Source organism: Lontra canadensis, unplaced genomic scaffold, assembly GCF_010015895.1.
Source record: "Lontra canadensis isolate GAN:19392208 unplaced genomic scaffold, GSC_riverotter_1.0 scaffold11, whole genome shotgun sequence".
Classification (NCBI taxonomy): domain Eukaryota; kingdom Metazoa; phylum Chordata; class Mammalia; order Carnivora; family Mustelidae; genus Lontra; species Lontra canadensis.
The window spans coordinates 7,660,015-7,685,530 of record NW_022631005.1 but is presented as its reverse complement, the minus strand read 5'-3'; the positions used below and the strand labels follow the sequence as shown (position 1 = coordinate 7,685,530).

At 34.6% G+C, this 25,516-nt stretch overlaps 1 protein-coding gene across 5 annotated transcripts in view; it reads left to right on the top strand.

Annotated features, from left to right (window-relative positions):
- The window catches only part of NCKAP1 (NCK associated protein 1), a 99,811-nt gene that overhangs the window by 17,056 nt on the left and 57,239 nt on the right, over nucleotides 1-25,516 (top strand). For 2 of the 5 annotated variants that reach the window (XM_032856074.1, XM_032856076.1), the window contains 6 exons: nucleotides 18,213-18,299; nucleotides 18,491-18,547; nucleotides 19,284-19,426; nucleotides 19,508-19,598; nucleotides 22,077-22,214; nucleotides 23,343-23,391. In XM_032856074.1, coding sequence (XP_032711965.1) covers nucleotides 18,213-18,299; nucleotides 18,491-18,547; nucleotides 19,284-19,426; nucleotides 19,508-19,598; nucleotides 22,077-22,214; nucleotides 23,343-23,391 — 565 coding nt within the window. Of the gene's footprint in view, nucleotides 1-5,346; nucleotides 5,367-18,206; nucleotides 18,300-18,490; nucleotides 18,548-19,283; nucleotides 19,427-19,507; nucleotides 19,599-22,076; nucleotides 22,215-23,342; nucleotides 23,392-25,516 lie in introns of those variants that run through there. The other 3 variants (XM_032856073.1, XM_032856075.1, XM_032856077.1) reach the window with 2 other exon arrangements.

Below are 25,516 nucleotides of genomic sequence, written 5' to 3'. Positions count from 1 at the left end.
AAATACTTTGTCATCTTTTAGTTTTCTCAAATCATGTATATTTATTGAAGAATCATATTTTCCCTGTTGATAATCACCTTTACTTAAAAATATTGTAATGTAGAATCAATCAGAATCAATCAATCAAACTGGTAAAGTGCTTTTTAAAGAATTAAAAAAAAGGTCTGTTTCTTGTGAGTATGGGTTAATAGAGGTCTTTCTGTCTTTCATAGACGATTGTGTTCCATAATTGTTACATTAAGGTATCAATTAGTTTTTGATTACACAATGGGTGATTCAAAGTATACGCTTCTTAAGAACACCATTATTTGTATGGAGAATTCTTTTTTAGTTATTGACATTAATTAACTGACTCATCTGACAAATAATATACCCACTCTGAATGAGAGAGATTTTGTAATGAAAATCTGTCCTACCTTTAGTTTTATATATACTTCTTTTTTCTCCTGGCTCATAAAATCTCTGTGATATGAGCTCTCCAGAGAATCATTTAAGTTTAATTTGTGTGTGTGTGAGTATGTGTGTGTGTGTTTGTATGTGTAAAGATCTACGTGAAAATTAGCATAGTTCCTAAATAGGAGGTCTTTTTTTAGAAACTTAGTAAGATCTGATTAAATACATGTTCACTGTTTTTGGAACATTAATATTTTTTGTCGAAGAGTAAATTAAGAATCTTTGCTTTTCCTGATTTGTGGGGCAAACTTTATAATAATGCTGCTGTTTTTTGTTTTTTAATAATTTTACTTCTCTTCTCAAATTCTGCAGCACAAAATTGACTTAAAAAAAGTAAGCTTTTTTAAAGATTTTATTTATTTTTATTTATTTAAAAAGTTGACTTTTTAAAATAAGGTTTTTTAAAAGATTTTATTTATTTTTATTTAACAGAGAGAAAAAGATCACAATAGGCAGAGAGGCAGGTAGAGAGAGAGGGGGAAGCAGGCTCCCTGCTGAGCAGAGAGCCCAATGCAGGGTCCCTCATTCCAGGACCCTGAGATCATGACCTGAGCCAAAGGCAGAGTCTTAACCCACTGAGCCACCCAGGCGCCCCTAAAACAACAGTTTTTATTAAGGTATAATTCACATACATATAGTTTACTCACTTAAAGTGTACAATACAGTGGGTTTTTAGTACATCCACAGAGTTGTGTATCCTGTACCACAAGCAATTTTAGAATATTTTCATCACCCCAAAAAGAAACCCCAGACTTATTAGCATTCACTCCTGCCAATCCCCCCATCTCTAGATAAACACTAACCTTCTTTCTTTCTGTATGCCTATTTTGGAGCTTTCGAATAAGTAGCATCATATAACATGTGGTCTCTTTTTGACTGGCTTCTTTTCATTTAGCATAATGTTTTTAAGGTTTATGCAAGTTGTAGCATATATTAGTACTTCATTTCTTTTTATTGCCAAAATATAGTCCATTGTGTGGATATATCCTTTTATGTATCCATTCATCAATTGATAGATGTTTAAGTTGTTTCTGCTTTTTTTTTTACTATTGTGAATAATGCTGCTGTGAACATGTACGTAAAAGTTGTGTGAACTTACGTTTTCATTTCTCTTGGATGTGTATACTTAGAGGTGGAATTGCTGGGTCATGTGGTAATTTTTTGTTAAACCTGTGAAATCAGTTATATAGTATTGTTGAATGTTACACTGCTTATAGAATTTACTCTGGTTGTTCTGTTTGCAAAGTCTGAGTTTTGTCATACAGCCTTTAAAACTATTCTGTGTAATGCTGTTCTGTTGTTTTTTGCCTACTGAAGTACTATGTACTAGGTATTTATGAAATTTTGTGATCTCAGTTTTGATCCGAGCCTGTTAAAATCCTGGTGAAAAGTTCCTGGCAAACTTGGGTTAGGAAATGAGAAATGAGTTTTTTTTTTTTTTTTTTTTTTTTTTTTTTTAAATTTCATAGAAGTAGTTAATGGAGGTTTAAGGACTAGCAACGGTCCTTAGTACCATCTGGGAATGATAGAAATTTGCAGATTTCTGGCTCTTAGGTATGCTGAAGAAATGGTATTGATATCATAGTCGGGTTTTTTCCTTCGTGTTTGGGTCTTTGAGTCATTGTATAAATATGTGCCACAGAGCATGCTTGCTTTATCTCATGGATCAGGGAGAATTACTGGTTAGCACTGTTTCTGTTTTGATTCAGGTAAGCACCACTTGTCCTCAGTTTCAGAAAAGGCAATCATAAAAATACTGTTTTGGTAAAAATTAAGCACAAATTTATTTAGATGTTTCCGTGATTTGATTCTTTAAAAAAAAAGGCTATCTTTGTGCTCATAGATAGCTGGTTATATGGTATTCTGAGAAAAGGAGGACACTATTCTCCGATACACCCAGATTGGTGCCTAACAGTGCTTTAACAGTGATGATGTTGGGCTCTGTTGAGTCAATTTTACTGTCTTGCTCGGCCCCTTTGTAATCTGGTAGAAACTTTTGTACTCTCCCGATTCTGGAGTCAGGGTAAGTCAAGGAATGTTTGTTTTGTTTTGTTTCTTTTTTGTTTTTGTTTTTTTTTGTTTTCTGAGTCGTGATTTTGAACTGGATGCCTCATAGGCTTCAAAGCAGGTTGATTAAAAGTCAACTGAATAAAAGTGATACCAGTTTTATAATTACAGCAGCATTTACTAGTGTCTAATATGTGCCAGGCTATGTATTTTAATAGAGTTATTTTTCTTATTTAATTTTAGATTGAAGAAAGTATTTCTGAGCTGAGAGATTGTCTAATATATCTATAACATGGTATCTTCTAGTATTTTGAAAATGACTGCCAGATGGTTTCTAATTTGTTTCCTGTAAGTTTCTTATGAGCATATAGAGGGAAATCTGTAATTTTCCTAGATAAAGAAAATAGTAGAAACTTCTTATATTTTTAACAGGTAAAAATTATTTTGTCCAAGAAATTCTAAGGGGCATTTTAAGGAAATGTTCAGGTGTATATATGTTAAAACATTTCTTTTGAAATATTTTTCCTAAAATATTTTAATTTCCTCCCTTTGTTCTGATGTTAAATTTCCATCTAAAAGCTACTTTGTGTGTGTGTTTGTGTGTTTTTAAAGATTTTATTTATTTATTTGACAGACAGAGGTCACAAGTAGGCAGAGAGGCAGGCAGAGAGAGAGGGGGAAGCAGGCTCCTTCCAGAACAGAGAGCCTGATGCGGGGCTTGATCCCAGGACCCTGGGTATTGACCTGAGCTGAAGGCAGAGGCTTTAACCCACTGAGCCACCCAGGCGCCCCGTACTTTGTGTTTTTTAAAACAGTAAAAATATCTAACACAAAGGTGTCATTGTAAGGTTTGTCTTTTTACTGTATATTTTAGTGTAAAACTTTTTTTTTTTTTAAAGATTTTATTTATTTATTTGACAGACAGAGATCACAAGTAGGCAGAGAGGCAGGCAGAGAGAGAACGGGAAGCAGGCTCCCTGCTGAGCAGAGAGCCCGACGCGGGGCTCGATCCCAGGACCCTGGGATCATGACCTGAGCCGAAGGCAGAGGCTTTAACCCACTGAGCCACCCAGGCGCCCCTAGTGTAAAACTTTTTATTTGATTCCCAAATTAATGGGAAAGTGATATAAATTACTGCCATGTATATGTTGAATGAATTAGGTCTTAATTCCCTAAGAATGACGGCATTGTTGGTAAGGAGAGTGCCACAAGAACCATACTGAGAATCTGGACTGAGATATAGGCCATTATTGAAATAATTAGAAAATTAAGTTTTTAGACTTAAGAGGAATATTTTGTGTTGTAGGTATTACTTATCTCCTCTCTTAAGGAACCCAGTACTACAGGATACTATGTAATAAATTAAAGTTTTTAAGTAGCTTACAGCATCACTTAAGGAAAGACAAAATAAAGCAACTCTAATACTGTTGGTTGTGAGACATAGCTTTGGAATCTTTTTTTTTTTTAAATATTTTTAGAAGATTTTGTTTAAATGAATCTTGGAACACTGAAAAAATAAAATAAAAAAACAAAAAATACAAAAAAAGAGAGAAGATTTTGTTTGTTTATTTGAGAGAAAGTGAGAGAACACAAGCAGGGGGAGCAGCAGCAGGAGAGAGAGAAGCAGGCTCCCGCTGAACAGGGAGCCCTATGCAGGACTAGATCTCAGGACCCTGGGATCAAGACCTGAGCCCTAGACAGACGCTTAATGACTGAGCCACCCAGGTTTTGTTTTTAAACACCATCTTATCTCTAGTGCATGGTACATAAGAGGCAATAAATAAATGTTTGATGAGAGAATAAAATTTCCTTTATTGTTTTAAATTTATGTCAGAACCCAACTTAGCAATATTTTTAAAATTTCATTATATTCTTAGCTAAAAAGTAACTATCCTTTTTAGTAGAGTTACACAAATATGTCTCATTAATAATACTACTGAGAATAAACTGGAGTAAGAATAGGAGTTCCAGCTTCTTAAAAACATAAATATGTTTTGGGAGTGGGATGCTAGTATCAAGGATGGGAGAAGGGAAGCTCTGACACATGCCATCATGCACTGTGGTTTAGTTAGAAGGAAAGGGTAAGGAAACTTACTTGTTTCTAGCTAATCTCTAAGAGGGCATTTGTTGTCTTGGCATGGTTTCCATTATGATGTGGTACTTAAGAATAGATGGACTTTGGAGCTAGTAATCCAGAATTTGAGTTCTAGCTGAATGATTTGGGAAAGTCATATCTTTTTTCTTTTTTTTTTTTTTTTTTAAAGATTTTATTTATTTATTTGAGATACAGTGAGTGAGCGAGCGAGAGCGGAAGCTGGGGGAGTGGCAGAGGGAAGATGGAGAAGCAGATTCCCTGCTGAGCAGGGAGCCCAACTGGGGCTGGATCCTGGAACCCTGGGATCATGACCTGAGTTGGAGACAGACGCTTAACTGACTGAGCCACCCAGGCGCCCCAAGTCATTTCACATTATTTTAGTGTATATGCTGCCCGAGTGAGCATAGTCATTTCACATCTTAAATCTTCTTTGTTCTTATCTCTAAAATGGTGGTAATACCAATTCTCAAGAATCAGTTTAATATCTCCTAAGTACTTCACAGATTTGTGTGACAAATTGCTTTTGAAAAATGGAAGCTGTTACTTATATTACCTCGCTGACTTTTTGGTCTACTTCACTGGTTTTTCTTTTAGCTGCCCTTTATAATGTGGGTGTTTCTAAATGGCTTCCTGCCATCCTCCCTCCTATACTCCCTTGCCTGCAGTATATATGTATGAAAACATTTACTTCATGGCTTCAACTAAGTAACAAACTGTCTTCTGTTTTCTGGGTTCTGGATCTGAATTCCGTCTACCTTTTGGATAGCTGCACAAGTTAAATAGCAAACTTTCATCTAGTATTGAACACATGGTTATCTTCCATTTTGTTTCTCTTTTGTCTTGAGTCTCTTTTTGTCTTGAGTCATTATCTCCCACTTGGTTACCTAAACTAGAATTTTCAGAAACCCCTTTGACTTTTAGAAAATGTCAAGTTAGTCATTTAGGGCTCATCAGTTTTAATACTTGTCAGTTTTCATAATGTTTTGAATTTATCTCTCCCGCCCCCTTTCAGGTCTGCATCTCCTGCTGGGAGAAAGGCTATGATAATCCAAACACTGCTTTTCATGCCTTTCCAATCTCTCCTCATGTTGCCACCCCCCATTTCCCACATTGGGGGAGGCCAAACAAAACAAAACTAATCTGTTTCTCTGTTGTAGATGTTCTCACATCTCTGTTTTCCTGGCCCAAGTACTCATCTTTGAATCCTGTTGACTAGGATATAGTAGGCCAACAAATAACACTTTGGTTTTAAAAGGAATTATCTTATAATAAGATAATGTAACAATTTTTTAACCTTTTTTTTTTTTTTAAGGTTTTATTTATTTGTCAGAAAGAGAGAGAGACAGAGAGTGCACAAGCAGGGGGAGTGGCAGGCAGAGGGAGAAGCAGGCTTCCCACTGAACAAAGCCTGATGTGGGTCTTGATCCCAGGACCCTAGAATCATGACTGAGCCAATGGCAGACACTTAACACACTGAGTCACCCAGCTGTCCCATTGCAACAGTATTTTGATGGTGTATTTTGTCATTAGTCAATATGACTCTATATATACTCTAATGGAAGCTTAAGGAAATATTTGGTCTTGAGTGATTAAACTTTGCCAAAATTGAAAAATAGTGAGAACTAACTAAAGTGTCTATTCTTTTAAAAAGGTATCATCAGCATTCATTTAATATCTCTTCTACATGTAATAGTCTTTAATTTTAGCTTGAATAAACAGAATAAATAAAAGAATGAACCCCTGATTAGTAGATACAACTAAGCCATGCTTTGACACATTTGAAAAGTATTTGAAATAGGTTAAGTACTGGCAGGGAATTGCATTAGCACTAATGACCTACCTAAACTGGTTTAAATTATCTTTCAGTTTTTACCAAAAATAATATGAATATATCGTAATGAGTCAAATAGTTCAGAAGAATTTAGGATGAAAAGTGATTATGTCTCTTATTCCATTATTTCCTACCCTGGTCATATTTCTCAGAAGGAACTTGTATAAGGAATATCTTATTTTTCTTTTATAAATTCATTTACCAATGTTAGACACTATATATAGTCTACAAAAGAATTTTGTAGACTGCTACAAAAGAATTTGGGTCATTCAGTTTCTTGCTCCTTACTCACTCTCCTCTTCTTAATATTCAATAGGTTTTTTCCTTAATATTTTTGGATCATTGGTTACCTCATTTTTAAACTTTAAATATAGTTCTCTATTTTTATAGCCTCATCACAGTCATTTATACTTTAATGCTGTCAAAATTGTTAGTGCTTTCTTTTGTTTCTGAAATCATGAAGTGTTCTGAAATTGAATTATATACTGATTCTAAAAATTAAAACTAGTAAAGACCTGCGTGCTTAGTTTGCATTGTTTCACTCCATTGTCACACTGGACTTAGAATAATTTATATTACATATATGTATTTATGTTTACGCATATAATATATATAGCATTAAAATGAAATGGATTCTTTCTTCCAGAATTATTTCATAGTTAAATTTGTTTCATAGGTGCATCATGATTTTCTGTGCTTAAAGTTTTGTGCTTTGATAGAATTCTTAAATTTACCTGTCCTAATAATCACATTGATCAGCTTTCCTTTTTTTATGGAGCCCACTCTTCTATAACCTGCAGCCTTCTAACTCCCCTCTAGACAGTTTGCTTATGTCTGCTGCATAGCTTTCGTCCTGGGAAATCTTCTCTTTGTTGTCCCACCAGGGCTTTCACATGGAGTTTTCATAAAGTTTGGGAATGCCTTGAAATTGTGTACCGAGTTTGAGTGGGAATGTATTTTTCAGCTTTTATTCTAATCTTAGGGATGATTCTTATGATCCCCAAACACATCTCTTTTGAAATCATAATCTTGTATATTGTATATTCTCATTATACTAAACTGTAAGCATAACCTCTTCAGCTCACGATGCTGTTTTCCTACAAATGAGACTGCCAGTGGACATTATACTGGGGTTTTATAGTATAGCCCCCAAGGAGATACATTCCTGGCATTTGCAATCATCTGTTTTCCTCAAATTTCCTGAAGTTATATCTTGCCTTTAGTGATAGTTTTTCAGCTGTCTTTCAAAGAATCCCTTTGGCTGCAATGGTAATTATGATCCCTTACCTAATAACAAAGGATGTTACCAATACCTACTAAGTTGTTGATTTTTAATTTTTATTTTCTTTGTCATTTGTTTAAGGGGGCTCTAGCCACTTTTAGCCTGTACCCTTTGAGTACCCTTAGCATAGTATTTTACTGCTTATCGTGGCAGGTCTGGTCTTACCTTCGGTCAGATCAGAAGTTATTTGCCAAGATCCAGAGTAAAAGACAACAAAAGAAACTACAATGGAGTAAATGAGAAGATTTTGTGAAATCACTTATTTTCTTTATTCTTCCTAGCAGTAATCTTGGCTAAAATTGTTTTAAATATGTATACCCATGGTCTTTGGCCACAAATAAATAGGATAGTATACTATGTTAGTCTTCTCTCTAGTGTTGGATAGAATGTAGAACACGGGAAAATTAGTTAATTGCTTATTTGTTTTTTAAATTTTTATTTATTTAAGAGGGAGCGTGAGCACATGAGTGGGGGGAGGGGCAGAGGGAGGGAAAGAGAATCTCAAGTGGACTTCACACTGAGCGTGGATCTCCTCATGGGACTCGATCTAATGACCTGAGATCATGACCTGAGCTGACATCAAGAGTCAGATGCTTAACCAACTGAGCCACCCAGGCATTCCTTAATTGCTTATTTTTTAAGGAGTATTTTGTTTTGGGAGAGTATGTTTATGCTTTTCATGGCACAAATGGCCATGCTTTCTTTTGCCTCTAGGCCTTTCTTTACTGCTGTCTTTACTATCTGGCAAAATATTTTACTCCCATATTCTTTCACTAGGCTAACTTCTTCTTGTCTTTTGGGTTTATGCTTAGATGTCAAGAGAAACTTTATTTAACCCTCCAGTTAGGTTATGTGCTGCATGTATAGTTCCCTCCATTTATCCCGTACTTTATTCACTTATTTGAAAGGTTTGTTGAATGATGTCTGTGAGCAAAGTTCTGTTATGTGAGAGGGGATCCAGCAGTGAATAAACAAACCAAAATACTGCCCCCTGTAGAGCTTATATTCTGTTGGGTAGAGATAGAAAAGAATATGAATATAATGCCAGGTAAAGATGAGTTCTAAGAAGAACAGAGCAGAGTGATAGTGGGGAGATACTTAAGGTGACCAGGGAATGCCATTCTGAGGAGGGTGAAATTTGCAGTCATTGAGATGAGAGCTGATAGTGACTTGAGCTAGAATGGTAGAGGTGGAATATGTTCAGATTCTGAATTATTTTGGAGACTGAGCCATGAAATGTTCAGATACTAGAATTGTATTTTGAAGATAGAATCTAGAGTAATTTGCTGATGCACTGATAGGGGGACAATGAGAAATAAGATCTGAAGATTTTGGCTTGAACAGATATCAAGCTTTACTTGGGAGAGGATACAAGAGGAACAGGTTTGGGGTGGGAATATAAAAGCGGTGGTACTCACCAGCTCAATATTAGATATGTTAAAATTGAGGGGCCTGCAAATCTGAATGGAGATTTTGAGTAGCCAAGTCTATATATAAGTATTGAGCTAATATATGTAGCATGAAGCTGAGAAGTTGAAGAGAAATTGTTAAGTGTTTTAATGGAGAGGAGGACATAATCATTGAGAGGAAGAGAATGAATTGACAGTAAAAATTGGCAGTGAAAATGGAGTAATGTTGCTACTCAGTTATGGTTTATGATCATGAAGTGGGGTTGAGATCAAGTCAGCATGTGTATATTCTTTCTCTCACTGGGTTTTATCAGGCAATAATGATGGAGGGAGAAAGGGACAAGGGTGTAATACAATGACGGGCCATTCAATTTTGGGGGGGCGTTCAATTTTAAGATGGATCAAAATGGAAATAGAGCATGAGATGATGAATGAAAAGATGGTAGGGCAAATGTATAAGGGGTGCCTCAGAGTTCAAAGAATTGATGAAGATGTATAGGTATTAAGAGGATATTATCTGTATTAAGTTGGAGTTATTCTTAGATTGATGCTATTTTACCTTGTCTTCAAATCTCTCAAGAACAACAGATAAACAAAAAGACCAGAAAGAAGCCATGACAGCTTAAGCATTAACGTTATTCCTATTTATAGGCCTGCAGATTGAGGAAATTTAACATGAGCCATCACTCTCTGTCAATATGTAAGAAAAATAATTCCTGGGAGCCTTCTGTATTTTAGGATCTCCTTTAACTTTCCCCATCTTCTTTACATCCTCACTGCCCTTAGAAACTTCTGCAATTCTTATTGTGGTCTTTTGCAAACTAGAGTGAGTGAGTTTGTGTTTGTGTTTTAAACCTCTTTCATGTAATTACTAGTTGGTCTTTGTCTTGTATTAAGCATTATAGTTTTTCACTATATATTGTAGTGTAACCAGCTTCTGAAACTGGATATTTACCTTAAAAAGGTGAGTTACCTGTATATCTACATAAATGTCCCTCACTAGAGTATATACTCATTTAGAGGGCTATCATTTTACTGATAGTTTTATCCCCAGCTCCCTCATGTTGCCTGATAATAGGTTGGGATATTTGTTGATGAAATGAATACTGTATTATTACAGTAATTCTTCACTTTCCTAGAGGCTACTTTTCATATCACTTGCCTCTTTGAATACCTCTGAGAACTAGGAAGGAAGCAGTTCCACTTTCAAGAATCTTCTCAAGAGGAGAGCCTGGGTGGCCCAATCCGTTAAGCTGAACCTTTGGCTCAGGTCATGATCTTCAGGGTCCTGGAATCTCAAGGTCCCAGGATTGAGCCCGGTGCTGGGCCCCCAGATCAGCAGAGTCTGCTTCTCCCTTTCCCTCTACCCCTTCTTATCACTCATGCTCGCTCTTTCAAATAAGTAAATAAAATCTTTAAAAAAAAATCTTCCCAAGAGAAAGAAAGTGTGTGTCCACATATGGATATGTTTATATCATTATTTGTAATAGCATTCATTATTTATAATAGCCTGGAACTGGAAACAGTTCAAATGCCCAGCAGTCAATGAATAAATAAAATGTGCTATGTCCATTTAATGGGATACTGTTTAGCAATTTAAAGGGAACACACTACTGATGCATATTGTAGTATCAGTGAACTCCAGAAACATTCAGGCTAAGTGAAAGAAGCCAGATCGAAAAAGCTACATATTGTGTGATTCTGTTTTATAGGAAAAGTCTAGAAAAAGTAGATTTGCTGAGACAGAAAGTAGATCAGTAGTTGCTTGGTGCTGAGGGTGGTGGGGTAAGAGTGAATTTAATGTAAGTAGGTACAAGGGAACTTTTTGGGATATTGAAAATTTTCTAAAGTAATAAGGTTGGTAGTGGCACAACTCTAAATTTACACAAAGTATTTAATCGTTCATTTATCATATTATGGTAGGTAAATTGTACCACAATAAAGCTATGAAAAAGAAATAATTTTGAGCAGCCAGAAGTTGTATTTTAGAAAAAATCAAGTTTATTTAGAAATAAGCCTTTTGGTTCTCACTATGTCAAGCTTGTTGAGTTTACTTAGGCAAAATTGTAACAAGTCTATTTTCTAAAGCACTGTACATTAAAGGTACTCTTATTAGGAGCAAATGATAATTGACAGGAAGAGAAATAGAAACTTTAAAAAGTGAAAAGTATAGCTAGCAAGGACTGTTTAATGTTAGCTTATTACCTTGTATATGTCAGTAGCACCTAAGGCTATCTTGACATGAATAGCTCGGTATAATTATTGATTACAGTGATGATATCTAATCAGTAAGAAAAGCTTGATTTCTTTCTGTGTCCCCAGGTTATGAAAGCAAAGTAATCACATATTATAGAAAAATTTATAAAAATTAGTTTTTAAAATTCAGTGTGAAGGAACTAGCTTCATTTATATTACTTATATTGGAAAATGGTGCCATTATATGAGGTAAATTATATTATTAACACAGTGTGCTATCTTTTATATAAACCTGTTATGCCTAACCACACTATACTAGGATCTGTAATTAATGATTTTTCTAGTAGTAATGATAAAATTACAGTAGTTTCATCAGTTTGCATTAATTTTGACCATCTTGTAACCAGAAATCTTAAACTTTCAGGATTTTTTCTGATGCAAGTTAATGCACTGAGGTGGTCAAATAGAGATTGTTTTAATTTACCTAGTGCTACATAACAGACCACCCCAAATCTTGCTGAGCTTAAAACACAACTTATTTCTTATCATTCTGTGCGTAGGTGGGGTAGTTCCTGTGCTTGTCTCACCAGTCTTACATCACAGCTGCATTTAGCGGTGAGCTGGCTGGGGGATGGGCCTAGCTGGGCTTAGCAAAATGCTGAACAATTTCTTTCCACATGATATGATATTTGAGGCTTCTTCACCCATGGCATTTTAGGACAGTGTTCCCGAAAGAGGAAAATTGGAAGCCATAAGGCCTCAAGTTAAGAGTGTCATTTCTGTGGCTTTTTGTTGGTCAAAGCAAGTTACAAGACCAGTTGAGATTGTAAGGGTAGAAAAATAGACTGTAATTTCTTGATGGGAGGAGTAATTAAAGTCCTATTACAAAAGAGGCAGTCTTTAATTTTTTTTGCCTTTCTGTTCTTTAAAATATAAAATTATGCTTTTCAGAATTGAACAGATGACTAGCAATATTGGAAAAAGTTTGGATTTATATATAAAATGAAGAGGTTGAATTAGAGAAATTCTTGGAAGCTTCAGTCTGATGAGGCTACAAATAAATACAAGTATTTTCTGAAAATAGCTTTGGCTTTGCTTATTCCTATACTAATTTTGTGTCATTGTAGGGCAGCTTCAATGTTGAAGTGTATTGAAGAGGTGTTTGGGCTTTGAAATTTGACCTGTATTGGCATTTTACCCTTTTATGGTCTATTTCTGTATCTGGAAAGTGAATATAAAAATATACCTGGATTGGGAAATAGAAGAAAGTTCTGGAGATAGATGGGGGTGATGGTTGCACGACTATGTTAGTATATGTATATTTTTAAGATTCATTTAGAGAAAGAGACCACAGTTGAGTGGGGGGGGTAGACAGGATAGAGTGGGAGGGATTAGGGTTACTTTCCCTAAAACTTACTTTTTGTTCAGAAAAATGCATTTCTGATATAATTGACTGCCAATAGAATCATTTTATATATGATAAAAGAAGAATCCTACAAAATCCTATGAACCTTTTTAAAAAATTGTGTACTCTTTGTGTGAATTTGGATTTTCAGGTAATCTTAAGAGACTTTGCTTATATTGGATAGAATATGTCATTCTCTTTAGATGTTTCATATTTCCTTCTTTTATGCTTTCTTATCCTGGAAAGACATAATGAAATATTTTGCCCAACTTTGAGGATTTGTTCAAAGGATTAAATCACCAGTCTGTGTTAGGATACATAAACTCATTTGAGGCATGAGTTGATGCCTGATACTACATTCATTTACAGTCAGCAGTGCAATTTGAAAATTGACTTCATGATTTTTATGTTGAGAATCTTGAGGATTGGTGATGGATTGATTGTCCATCTGTGTGCTATGTCCATCTCAATGCTGGTGATACAGCAGAGAATGATACAAATGCCCTTGCTCTCATGGATTTAAGTTCAAGTTGAGATTTTAGACAACAAACAAGAGAAATAAATACATACTTTGATTGGAGATAAGTGGTAGAATAAGGAGTTAGAGAGTAATAAGGAAAAGGAGACTATTTTAGAGAAGAATGCTTAACAGTGGCTTCTCTGTTACTTCACTTCTGTTGGAGTGAGTTATGCAAAGAAGTGGAGAAGAACACCCCAGACTTAAGAAAGAGCAAGTGCAAAGGCTCTGTGGTAGGGCCAGCCTTGGTGAAGTTGATTAAAAGAGCAGGAAGAAGACCAAAACGTTAACTACTGAGTGAGGCTAGAGGAGAATGAAGGGAGATGAGGTCTTAAAGGTAGGCAGGTCTGCTATTTAAATTTGATTCTGAGGCTCTGGTAGGGACTTTGTATTTTAAGTGCGATGGGAAACCATTGGAATTTTTAAAAAGCCTTCTATTTTGAAGTAATATTAGACGTGAAAAAATTTGCAGAAATAATGCAGAGAGTTCCCATATACTCTTTACCCAGTATTAATATCTTGCATAACCATTATTGGAATCAGTTTTTTGAGATAGCATGTTACTTTAAAATTCTCACTCTCCCGCTTCTATGTGGAGAAGACTGAAGAGGCAAGAGATGAAGTATAGAGTCCAGTTTGGAGGCTAGTGTAGTAATCTAGATGAGAGTTGATGAGGGTGGTAGCTGACAGTTCCTTAAGAGGTTTATCCAAATAGCTTCTTCGGGACTTGTACTTTTAAAAGCCTGGTTTAGAATATCCTACTAAGAAACCGTACAAAGCTTTCCCTGAGACCAAACTCCTATACTTGGTTGTTTTTTAAGAGGAACCAAACACCTATACTTGGTTGTTTTTTAAGAGCAATACTAGCATAATTTAGACCAAGAAAAATACTGTGCATAAGCAACTTTGTTAATGAAAGAAGGTAATAATTGAAATAAACGAATAAATATCTATAGCCACATTTCTTGTGTTGAAAATCAGTGAGTAGCTCTCTTAGGCCTTGGTTCCTTGTTGTAAGTTGTCAGTACTTTTTCTTTGAAAGAATGAAAACTAGTAAATACTACATTTCAGTCATGTTTTTAGATACTTTGTGTGGAAAATGCTTCTTTGACAAAGATCAATTACCGAGATTTTTCATTGCAAAGGTAAAATATTTTATGATCTGCGTGGCTACTCTTTTACTTGAATGGTAAGAATAATGATCCATGGTTTGAAATTTTAAGAAAGCATTGCATAACTATATACTTTGCTAATGTATATAGTTTATCTGTGAATCTATGATATGCTTTTAAAGTATTAATGAACAGAATGCATTCTTCTCAGAGTTGTGCTTTTCTAATGTTCTGTTCTGTAACATTAAACAATTTATTACTAATTTATGTTCTTAAACTATTTCCTGCTTTTTGTTCGCTATAAAACAATGAGGTTATGAATTAAGAAAACTTTGTTCTGGACGTTGAACCTAAAATTTAAGTACTTTTTGGTAGTATCTACTCTCCCTCACTTTAGGAACTAAGTGGTAGCATTTTTTGTGGTTGAAGTCTGAAAATTGTAGACACTTTTGTTCTTTGTTATAGGTTTATATAATTTATTTTCATTAAATAGAGTACATAATTGAGATGATTGAGTGAGATACTTGTAGAATATTTGGAACAATGCCTAGCAAAAAGTGCATGCTCACTTAATATTAACTCTTATTAGAAGTACTGTAAGTAGTATTGGGATTATTTAAAATAGCCTTGTTTTTGGTTGTTTTGAAGAAGTGGTCTGTGAGCCTCCTTTGTTACTTACTTAATATTTAATGGGTAGCTTCTGGGTGTCAGGCACTGTCAGATGTTCTTATGTACTTTATTTTGGCACATCATAAGAGTATTAGGCTCTGAGAGGTAAAGTCATATGATCATCGTTGTGCAATAAGAGGTAGGCTTTCTTTTCTTTTCTTTTCTTTTCTTTTCTTTTCTTTTCTTTTTTCTATTTATTTTTTCAGTGTTCCAAGATTCATTTTTTATGCACCACACCCAGTGCTCCATGAAGAGGTAGGCTTTCTAACAAAACTACCCAAACCTGTCATCTGTCATTGACATATAAAAGGCCTTTTAATTTGTTAAAATCACTCCTCTCATAGATGTTTATATTGCATAATTTCTTACGTGCAGAGCTATATGATATAGGTTGTGGAGACTGAAGAAATGAGTTGCATACACTGTCTTATAGTGTTGGAGATAGCTGTGATACATGGAAGAAAATGATATTATTAGAAATTAGACACAAATAGAGGACAGAGTTGTTTGCATTCAGGGAAGAAGGTTAATCAGGAATTTTTTTTTTTTTTTTTAAGTTTTATTTATTTATTTATTTGAGAGAGAAAGAGAAAGAGCCAGTGTGAGCGGCAGAGAGAATCTGGAGCAAACTCTGCCCTGAGTGTGAAGCCCATTATGGGGCTCAATCCCACATGACCTGACCCTAAATCAGGAGTCAGATGTTTGTTTAACCAACTGAGCAAAGGAGGTGCCCTTAGGGATTGTTTCTTGAAAATAGGTTAACATTTAAACCAAGTGATTTGGGAGTAGTGGGATTTGGACATCTCAGTAGAGGAAACAATGAAAACATGAGATAAGAAAATAGTGAATAATTTGTTTTGGCTACTGTGTGTGAATGAATGTAGGGGAAATTTTAAGATCGGAAAGTTAAATTAAATTAAGGACCAAATTGTGTAGGGCTTTGAAAACGTGACTGTTTTGAATTCAGACATTCTTTAGTTGAGTTCATTTCTTTTGGTCATTGTAGAAGCTAGTTACATATGGTTGGGGGGAAATAAATTGAATGAGAAATTTAGACCACAATGAGATTTTGTTATTAAAAAGGGAAATTGGTGGGTATGCAGAATGGTACAAAGAGCACTTTATTAGGAATGAGGAAGTGAGATTTCCAATTCTGGTCCTGCCGTGAAGTAGTTATATAACTTCGGAACAGTTCTTTTACATTCTGTGTACATTAGGTTATCAGTATGTAAAATGAGGTTTGTATAAAGAATCATTAAAGCCATAATGAGATGGTGACTGTGTCTTTTTTTTTGTCCAAATAGGATGCTGAAATTGAAAGATACAATTAATAATTAAGCCCAGTCGCAACTGAATTATATTCTTGCTTATCTTAATGAGTCTTTCACCTCTTATGTTTCAAAACTCAAATTTAAAGTACTGAACAGCAAGAAAAAGGACTAAGACATTAATCATAAATGTTTAATGTTGAACAAGGTGAAGGTAGTATAATCTGAGGAAATAGAAGCTTTTAAAAATTAATTTTAATTGAAGTATAGTTGACATACAGTGTTACATTAGTTTCAGGGTATGTGACATAGTGATTCTGTAAGTTTGTATGTTAATACTACGCTTACCACAAGGGTAGCTACCATCTGTCACAATACAGCGCTATTATAATAACACCATGGCCTATATTCCCTGTGCTATACCTTTTATCCATGACTTAAACTCATTCCATCACTGGAAGCATATGCCTCCTACTCCCCTTCACCCATTTTTACCATCTGCCACACCCTGGAAATAGAATCACTTTTAAATAAGTATCTGCTTGATGTTATGAGTGGTACTAATTAAAAATGTGCGTATGAACATGGAATTGTTTTGAAACAGATATATTTTTCAAAATAAAGTCAGTTACTCTTATAGATAAAGCTAAAAACAGTTACATATCACTGTAAGTGTACACTTTAATATGTCATTTAGAGGAAGTAATGAGGTACCTCATTTGCACATGTTTTCCAGACAGAATTCTTTAAATGTCTTCAGGGACTGAAGTCTTAGGGTAGTTTACCCCATGCTTGCTGTTTTAAATTAGTCTTGTTACAGTTTTTTTGTTTATTCTTTTAAATCTTCCCTTGATGTTATACTTAACTGCTGTAAATTTTCTGGCTTATAATGGTTCATTACAATTACATGGAGAGGAATCTTTTCCCACAACCTTCCTGTATAAGTAAGAACTGCATGAGAGCCTCAGAATTATGTGGATTTGGTAGCAAGTTTGTTATTTCAAGCCACTTTTCCTGTATTTTCTAGTTTTCTCATATTCTGACTAGGTGATTCTCAGACATTTAATGTGCTTTCAGATCACCTCGGTATTTTATTGGATCTGCCATGGGCCTGAGAATCTGCTATTCTAATAAGCTATCCTAAATGATGTGGAGTTGCTGTTCTGTGGACTACACTCAGTATCAAATGTTCTAGAAAGTTTATTGGAATTCACATTTATTGGATACACAGGACATTAAATATGGCTGAATTCCTTCAGAACTTATATTGATAGTTAAAAAAAAAACTTAGGACTTTTGTAAATCTAGTTATACAGTTGATTGAATGATATTTATCTTTTGTATTCACATTTCCCTCTTTCATGTTTACCAGTGTCTTAACCCTAGTTTTGCTTCTTCCTCATTTCTTTTTTTGTTGTTGTGGTTTTTTGCTTTTGTTTAATGTATTATTATGTTTTGTGGATCTGGTCAGGGAACCGTTACTGTATTTTATGTTTGTATCTACATTTTATTTTGCATGCGTAACGTGGCTTTGCCTGGATGTTCTTTTTGGTAAGTTCCAAATTTATAAAGCATATTATTTTTTTGTAGTGTAAGTTACAGTGTTTTTTTTTCTTTTTTTCCCCCTCTCACTTCTAGTAATGTGATCATGCTCATGAGTTTTTTTTTTTTTAAAGAGTTCATTTGATATTTTTTCCTAACATTTTCCAACTTTCCTTAATAGTAGTGCAATTTGATACTAATCTGCTTTGATTGGTTTTATAGCTTCACGCTGTCAGTTGCTGATCACTATTAGCAGTTGCTGTCTCAAGTATTTTGGTTTTTTAAAAAAGCCGTAATCATCTAGAGATACTGTTCTAAGAGCTTGTGCTTCCATATAGCAATCATAAAAGAAGATAGTTTGTAGTAAAATTAAGTATCTTTGTTCTGAATGAATAATGGATTCTGATTTTGTTTTTACAGCAACAGCTTGCACAGCTACAGAAAGAAAAATCAGAGATTCTGAAAAATCTGGCATTATACTACTTCACATTTGTAGATGTTATGGAATTTAAGGTAATGTATTTTAATATGTAAAATTTAACATAGAATGATGTTTGTTAATTGTATAAATTGCTTTATCACTTGTATATAATAAAATTTGATTTCTTCTAGAACTAAAACTTAAAATACTTTTTATTTGTGTGTGTTTTCTAAATTTAGTATCGTTTATATAGGTGAGAGATTAAAATAAGCTTTATTTTCAGGACCATGTTTGTGAATTGCTGAATACTATTGATGTTTGCCAAGTCTTCTTTGATATTGTAAGTATTATTTTCAGAAAAATTTCCAATTCTCTTCTATCTGATTTTCTAATAGAAATAAGCGGACTGAATATTTTTCTTCAGAAAAAAAAATCTACGTGTCTAGTGTGTGAAATTTTAGCATTGTTAAGTTGGCATATTTTGTAGCATTTTTTTTAAGGTAAGGAGTTATAATGTATTCTCTGTGTTTACTTGTTTATTTGTCACTGGGTATAAGTTTTGTCCATATTGGGAAGTAGTAGTTACTTTTAGTATTTTATTTTAGAAGACCCAATTAAAAGTTAAGTGAATAATATTTTTCTCTGTGAAAGACATACTTGATGGAATTTTTCTTAGGTATGATAATTTCTAGATACAGGAAATCAAAGTTAAAAATGTCTCCATTGACAATTTACTTATTCAGTGAATTTTATTACTTATTGGCATAATACTCCTTTTTCTTAGTGAGATTGGCTCCATCTTCCTTCTTATTCTGGTTTTGTTTATCCCTTTAAACTGTCATCAGTTAAGGCAATAACAAACTTTTTTTCATCTATGAAAGTTTGTCAACAGCACAGAACTGTTACCTGTAACTTCCAAATTTTAGGTATATTTTTGGTGAAAGGAATTAGAATCTTAGAAATGGGGATAAAATAAATATAGAAAATTATTGGCTTTCAATAGCTGCTGTGAAGATTTGTGTGTGTGTTTAAAAGTTTTGTAAAATAAGGAGTTAACCTTGATTTTTGTTTTCTAGACTGTAAACTTTGATTTAACAAAGAACTACTTAGATTTGATCATAACCTATACAACACTTATGATACTGCTGAGTCGAATTGAAGAAAGAAAGGCAATCATTGGATTATATAACTATGCTCATGAAATGACCCATGGAGCAAGGTAGACCTGCATTATACAAATCTTTGTGAAATTCTGTTTGATGGCTAACACCTCCCTGAAATTTGGTATGTCTGTTTTAAGTGACCGAGAATATCCACGCCTTGGTCAGATGATTGTGGATTATGAAAACCCTTTAAAGAAGATGATGGAAGAATTTGTACCCCACAGCAAGGTAAAGTCTGGTTTTTAGATGCACAAAGTAGGCATGTGATATACAGGGTCAGGAAATCATGCCCCTTGCTGAGCCCATGTGGTGCTTCCTTAAGATTCTCTCTCTCCCCCTTTTTCTGCCCACCCTACCCCACTCATGCATGCGTACTCTCTTGCCTGCTCTCAAATAAATACATAAATAAATAGGCATATGAGATGGCATAAGGGTGACTATTTAGAGTGATTAACAACTTTTATGAAAAACATAATGGGATGTGAATAATAGCTATGTATGGTTTTATCCAATTGTGAACTAGAGAACTCTAATTAGTTAGATTCCCAAATAGTATTTGGAGACTCAGGGATCATTCATTATAGTTTTTAGATGTGGTATAAGGTGTAGAGGTAGTGAAATTTAGTATTTGAGAATGTCTCCTCTCATACCAGACTACCTGGATTCTAATCCCAACTCTGCCAATTACTGAGTATGTAATATTGGGTAAGTCATTTAACCAACTTCATTGTATCTCAGTTTTCTTATCTGTAAAAATGGAATAATAGTACCTACCTCATATGGTTGTGAGGATGATTAAATGAGTTTCTTCACAAAAGTATTTGGATACATAGTATTTGGTACATTTTAGTTGTATTATTAATAAAACCTCTTAATGAGAAAAAAATTGCAAGAGTTTTGTGAAAATAATTTGGAACATCTGTCTTTTATAATATATTAAAAAAAATAGTTCTTAATGAAACAATTTTGGTTCAAAGGAGTCTTGCTGTATGGGTTCTCCACAGTAGGGCTGATTTGAATGTTCCTAAGCACATCAGGGAAATGTATAGGTATCTCATATATCCTCTTTATAGATAAGGAAATTGAGGGCTGGAGAAGTAACATGAGTAGTCATTTGGCAGTAATAGTGACAAAACCAGAACTAAAGCCCAAGATTTCAGAATCTTGGTTCATTCTCTGAGTGATGAGAGTTAGACATTTTAATAATACACTATTTTGTATGAATCTGTTAATGCCAAGATTTTTCCTTCAGTTTTCTTATTCCTGTGAAAATTCTGAAGATGCATTTACAGAAGGTGTGTTTGCAATTAATTTTTTGTATAGCTGTATTATCCCACAAATTTATATAGGCTTAATGTTTGAAGTTAGTTGGATCATTAGTTAGAAAGAAGCTAATGGATGGCATCAGTTTTGAAGTAAAAATCAGCATTATAGATGGAAGTGTCAGGATTTTTCAGAGTGCTGAGCATGTCCTAATCATCTGTCTCTGATTTTGGTAGTGGTTTTTCCTCACCTAAAATGGTCTTCTTTCCTCCTCCCTTGTTTTCTCCATGGATCCGTTTCTGACTTTTTGCCAGTTATGTATGGCCTTGTTTTTACCCACTGCAAATTTGTTTCTTTTCCCACTTAGGTGATGATTTTAGGTAGAATCCTGGTTTCTGTTTTCTGAACAAATCCCATGGTAGTTTATGTGCAGCCAGATTAAATAATCACCCTTAGGGGTGGCTGGGTAGCTCAGTTAAGCATTTGCCTTCAGCTCAGGTCATGATCCCAGGGTCCTAGGATTGAGCCCTGCCTCTGGCTCCTTGATCAGTGGGGAGCCTGCTTCTCCTTTTACTTCTGCCTTCCCCCCTACCCCTACCTTGAGCTCCCTGGCTCTCTCTGTCAGATAAATAAAATCTTAAAATATAATTAAAAAAATCACTCTTGTACAGAAATTTTAAGAAGCAGAGTTGGGGCACCTGGGTGGCTCAGTGGGTTAAGCTGCTGCTTTCAGCTCAGATCATGATCTCAGGTTTCTGGGATTGAGCCCTACATGCGGCTCTCTGCTCAGCAGGGAGCCTGCTTCCCCCCATCCCCACTGCCTGCCTCTCTTCCTACTTGTGATCTCTGTCAAATAATAAATAAAATCTTAAAAAAAAAAGTAGAGCTAAGTACCAAAGTCCAGTTAAAAGCAAACAAAAAGCAGATGAGAAGAAACATTAAATACCTTGATGATAAAGCTGTACTTAACAGACCAATGGCAAATAGAAGTACAGTAATTTATTAAGATAGAGTATATTTTTTTAATAAGGCATTCTTTGGAGAAATATGAAATATGTTGAGTTCTAATAACACTTAGTCATATAACCCTAATGTTCTGTTATTTCAGCGAGAACTATCAGAGTACAAAAGAATGAAACTAGGCTTCCTACCTCTTCTGAAATAAAAATCCCAAGATTGCCAACATTTTAATTTCTAAGGAAGTAACATGATTTCCTGAGCTAAGATCTTCTCCAGAAATGCAGAATCTATGTTGCTTTTATGAAATTAAAAAAACACTTGAGAGGAGATAGCTGGACCCTCCTCAGATATTATATGGAGCAGAGTTGTAATTAGGCTTTGTTGTTTTCGGATGATACAGTTAGAAACACACAGCAGTTACAGCTGAAATTTAAATGGAAAAAAAATTTATTCCTCAACTTCCTTTTTTCCTATTTTAATTAGTCTCTTTCAGATGCACTGATTTCTCTTCAGATGGTGTATCCTCGAAGGAATCTTTCAGCTGACCAGTGGAGAAATGCCCAACTATTGAGTCTCATCAGTGCACCTAGTACAATGCTTAATCCTGCACAGTCTGACACCGTATGGTTCTGTTTTTCCCTTTTTGAATGGAAATAGTAAAGTTGATTTTTAAAAAATATCGGTTATGCTGTGTTGTTGCAGTTTTTCTTCTAATTGATATTAGCCTGTCAGTAAAATTTATTGTAAGATGCTCAGTAAGGCGTACTGTTGAATTTTTTATTTCTAAATTTTGATGCTGAGTTAATACAATTAGTGTTAAGTATTTTCTTTTAAAATTTAAATGTTTGTTTTGTTCTGGTGTAGTAGAAAATTTGGAAAATGCAGAAGATTTTAAAGAAAAAAACCAGAATATCACCTCAGTCTTCACCAACTATAGAAAATCATTATATTCTTTCACACAGTGGACCCTTAAACAACACAGGTTTGAATTGTGTGGGTCCACTTATACCTGGATTGTTTTGATAAATACTATAAATGTCTTTTCCTTAAGATTTTCTTAATAACATTTTCTTTTCTCTAGCTTAATTTACTGTAAGAGTACATTAGATAATACGTATAACATAAAACATGTTAATTGACCTTATGTCATAGGTAAGGCTTCTGGTCAATAGTAGGCTATTTGTAGTTAAGTTTTTAAGAGTCAGAAGTTTTAGGTGAATTTTCAACTACAGAGGGAGAGGAGTTTGGCACTCCTCACCCTTATGCTTTTCAAGGGTTGACTGTATTTTCAGTCTTTCCTGTGTATATGAACATAGAAGTTCTGCAAATGGAGAACACACACACATAATTACTGATTCGGGTGAGACTGCATCTATGTACATAAATCATTTTTAACTTGATTAATATATTATCCTTTGGAATATTACAAGCTCTGAAATAGACTTGGGAAATGTAGAATAGACTCTTGGAAATTTATCCTTTACCAGATTGAAGACAGTTTTGCAAAATATTATTTTAAGGGAGATTTCAGGGAGTGTAAATGTGAAGGGGGCACAGCTCTCATTGTCCTTTATGGATTGCACATTTAAATATAAATTATAAGACCTTTATCCAGCTTTTCAAATATGTCATGGTGGTATTTGAGCCATGAATTGAGTAGTAAAAATTTTTAGGAGAGAGACAGTGACTTAGTACAGGATTTGTTTTTTTAGAATTTCCTTAATCAGACATCTGTATTTTCTTTTTAAGATGCCTTGTGAATATCTCTCTTTGGATGCAATGGAAAAATGGATTATCTGTAAGTAAAATTAGTTTTGTAAGCACCCCTCAGGTTCTGAGTTTTAGAAAAAATAATGGGTAACATGGATTACTTCTATGCCAAGCAGTGCACTAAACCTTCTCAGTGCCTTACCTCATTCACTTCTCATACTGACCCTGTCAGGATAGATAGTCTGCTTTATAGATCAGGAATCTAAAGCTTAGTCCACATAGTTAATAAGTGACCAAGACAAAATGACCCAGGCTAATGCCAAGGCTCATGGTACATAAATTGCCTCTCAGAGTGACTGTCAAACTACATTTCTGTTTTGTTTTTAATGATTTTTAGAAATATTGTATTTATTCAGCTAAGGTTTTTGATTTTGATTTATTTCAGTAATACTATAGTGACTCATGGTTGGCAGTTAGATACATGGAGGATAAAAGTACTAGTTGTGCTCCTGAGAAATTCACAAACTGTAGGGAAAATAGACACAGTGACCCACAGATATAATATAGAATGAGAATTGCTATAATACAATTACTTCTACCACCTGAAGTCCAGTGGCAGAGGGAAATAATTTTGAGCATTTTTTTTAACTTCCTCTAGTTCTTGTTACTTGATTTATTAACCATTAGGTAGTATTTGTTGTCTTTTCATTATAGTATGTCTCAAACTATAGTGAAGGACCAGTTTTTCTTTTTTTAATTATTTTGGATTGATACTTAGATAAAAACGAATTCCTAAACTACTAAGAACTAAAAGTGAATTACTAGAGTTACCAGAAATAAAGTAATAAAGACACAAAATAAAAACTCACATTTTTAATTATTTGATTCTGTTTAGTCTGACAAATAGATTATTACTAGGTTTCTACTACTAAATGTCAAATTTTTGTGAAAGTTTCTAAGTACTCTCTTTCTTCACTTAATCTCATCATGCCCTGGCACTTTGAATAGTCCTGGCACTGTTACTAGTATGAAAGAGAGCACATGCTCCCTATCCTTAGCGTTTTTTAAAGAAAGATTTGACTGATTGATTGATTGATTGATTTATAGTGTCCACACATGCGAGTGGGTGGGGGGCAGAGGGAGAGAGAGAGAGAATCTTGAGCATGGAGCCTGTCTCAAGTCTTGATCTCACGACCCTGAGATAATGACCAAAAATCAAGAGTTGGATGTTTAACTGACTGAACCATCCAGATGTCCTTCCTTAGCCATTTTTATTAATTATATTTTTTACATTGATCCGTTTTGTGATATTTATATTTTCTTCTATAATGATAGTTAAGATTTTAATCCCTTCTCTTAGTTGACTCAAAAGCCAGCTTTCACAGTATTGATTTTGCTGAAATGTATTGTGATCCTTGATGGTTCATATTAATGGAAGTATGGCTGTAGAATAGAGGTGGTTAGTAGTTAGGTGGCATGGGTGATCTCTAGAGTTAAAACTAGTTGCGCCAGTCTGTACAGGAATGCTGATTGCAGGTCTTCATATGATGAGGAGGGAAGTGGTTCAGAAGGTAGGCTACCCTAATTGGGGATATAGGGACATAGAGAAGGCAGAGAGATGTGGAATGACCACAGTTGCCAAAATAAGGAAGGTGTTTACTCTGAGTTTTGCTGCTTTCATGTAATTGAGCCTTGAGTAGAGGTAACAGGTTAAGAATTACGTTAAGAATTACCTTAAACTCTGTACTTTTTGACCTCGATACTCAGAGTAGGACATTTCTGTAGAAGGTGGTCTACTTTCTTCAGCACTTTGCTTTAGATTAGTTCAGATGTGGTCCCTGGGTCAGCAGCATCACCTTAGAACTTGTTAGATATACAGAATCTTGATTTCTACCTTAGACCTGCTGAATTAGACTGTGAATGAATCCTAGCAATATGATTTTAAAAATCACAAGCCTTTCCAGTAGTTCTCATGCAAGCTAAAGTTTGAGGATCACGGGTCTATATTATAGCCTGGCCAAGAGTTTTTGAGAACCTGGAATGTTAAAGACTCAGCTATTTTGGAATGCAGTATAAAATAACTTAATCCTGGTGTTCTTTTCAGGGTCTTTTCTTGCTATATTGGTTGGACTCAGAGGACTCCTTGGGAAAGATCTCTTTTCATCTATGGAGTTTTGGGTTACTAAGTCCAGTCTCCTTTTAAATTAAATTCT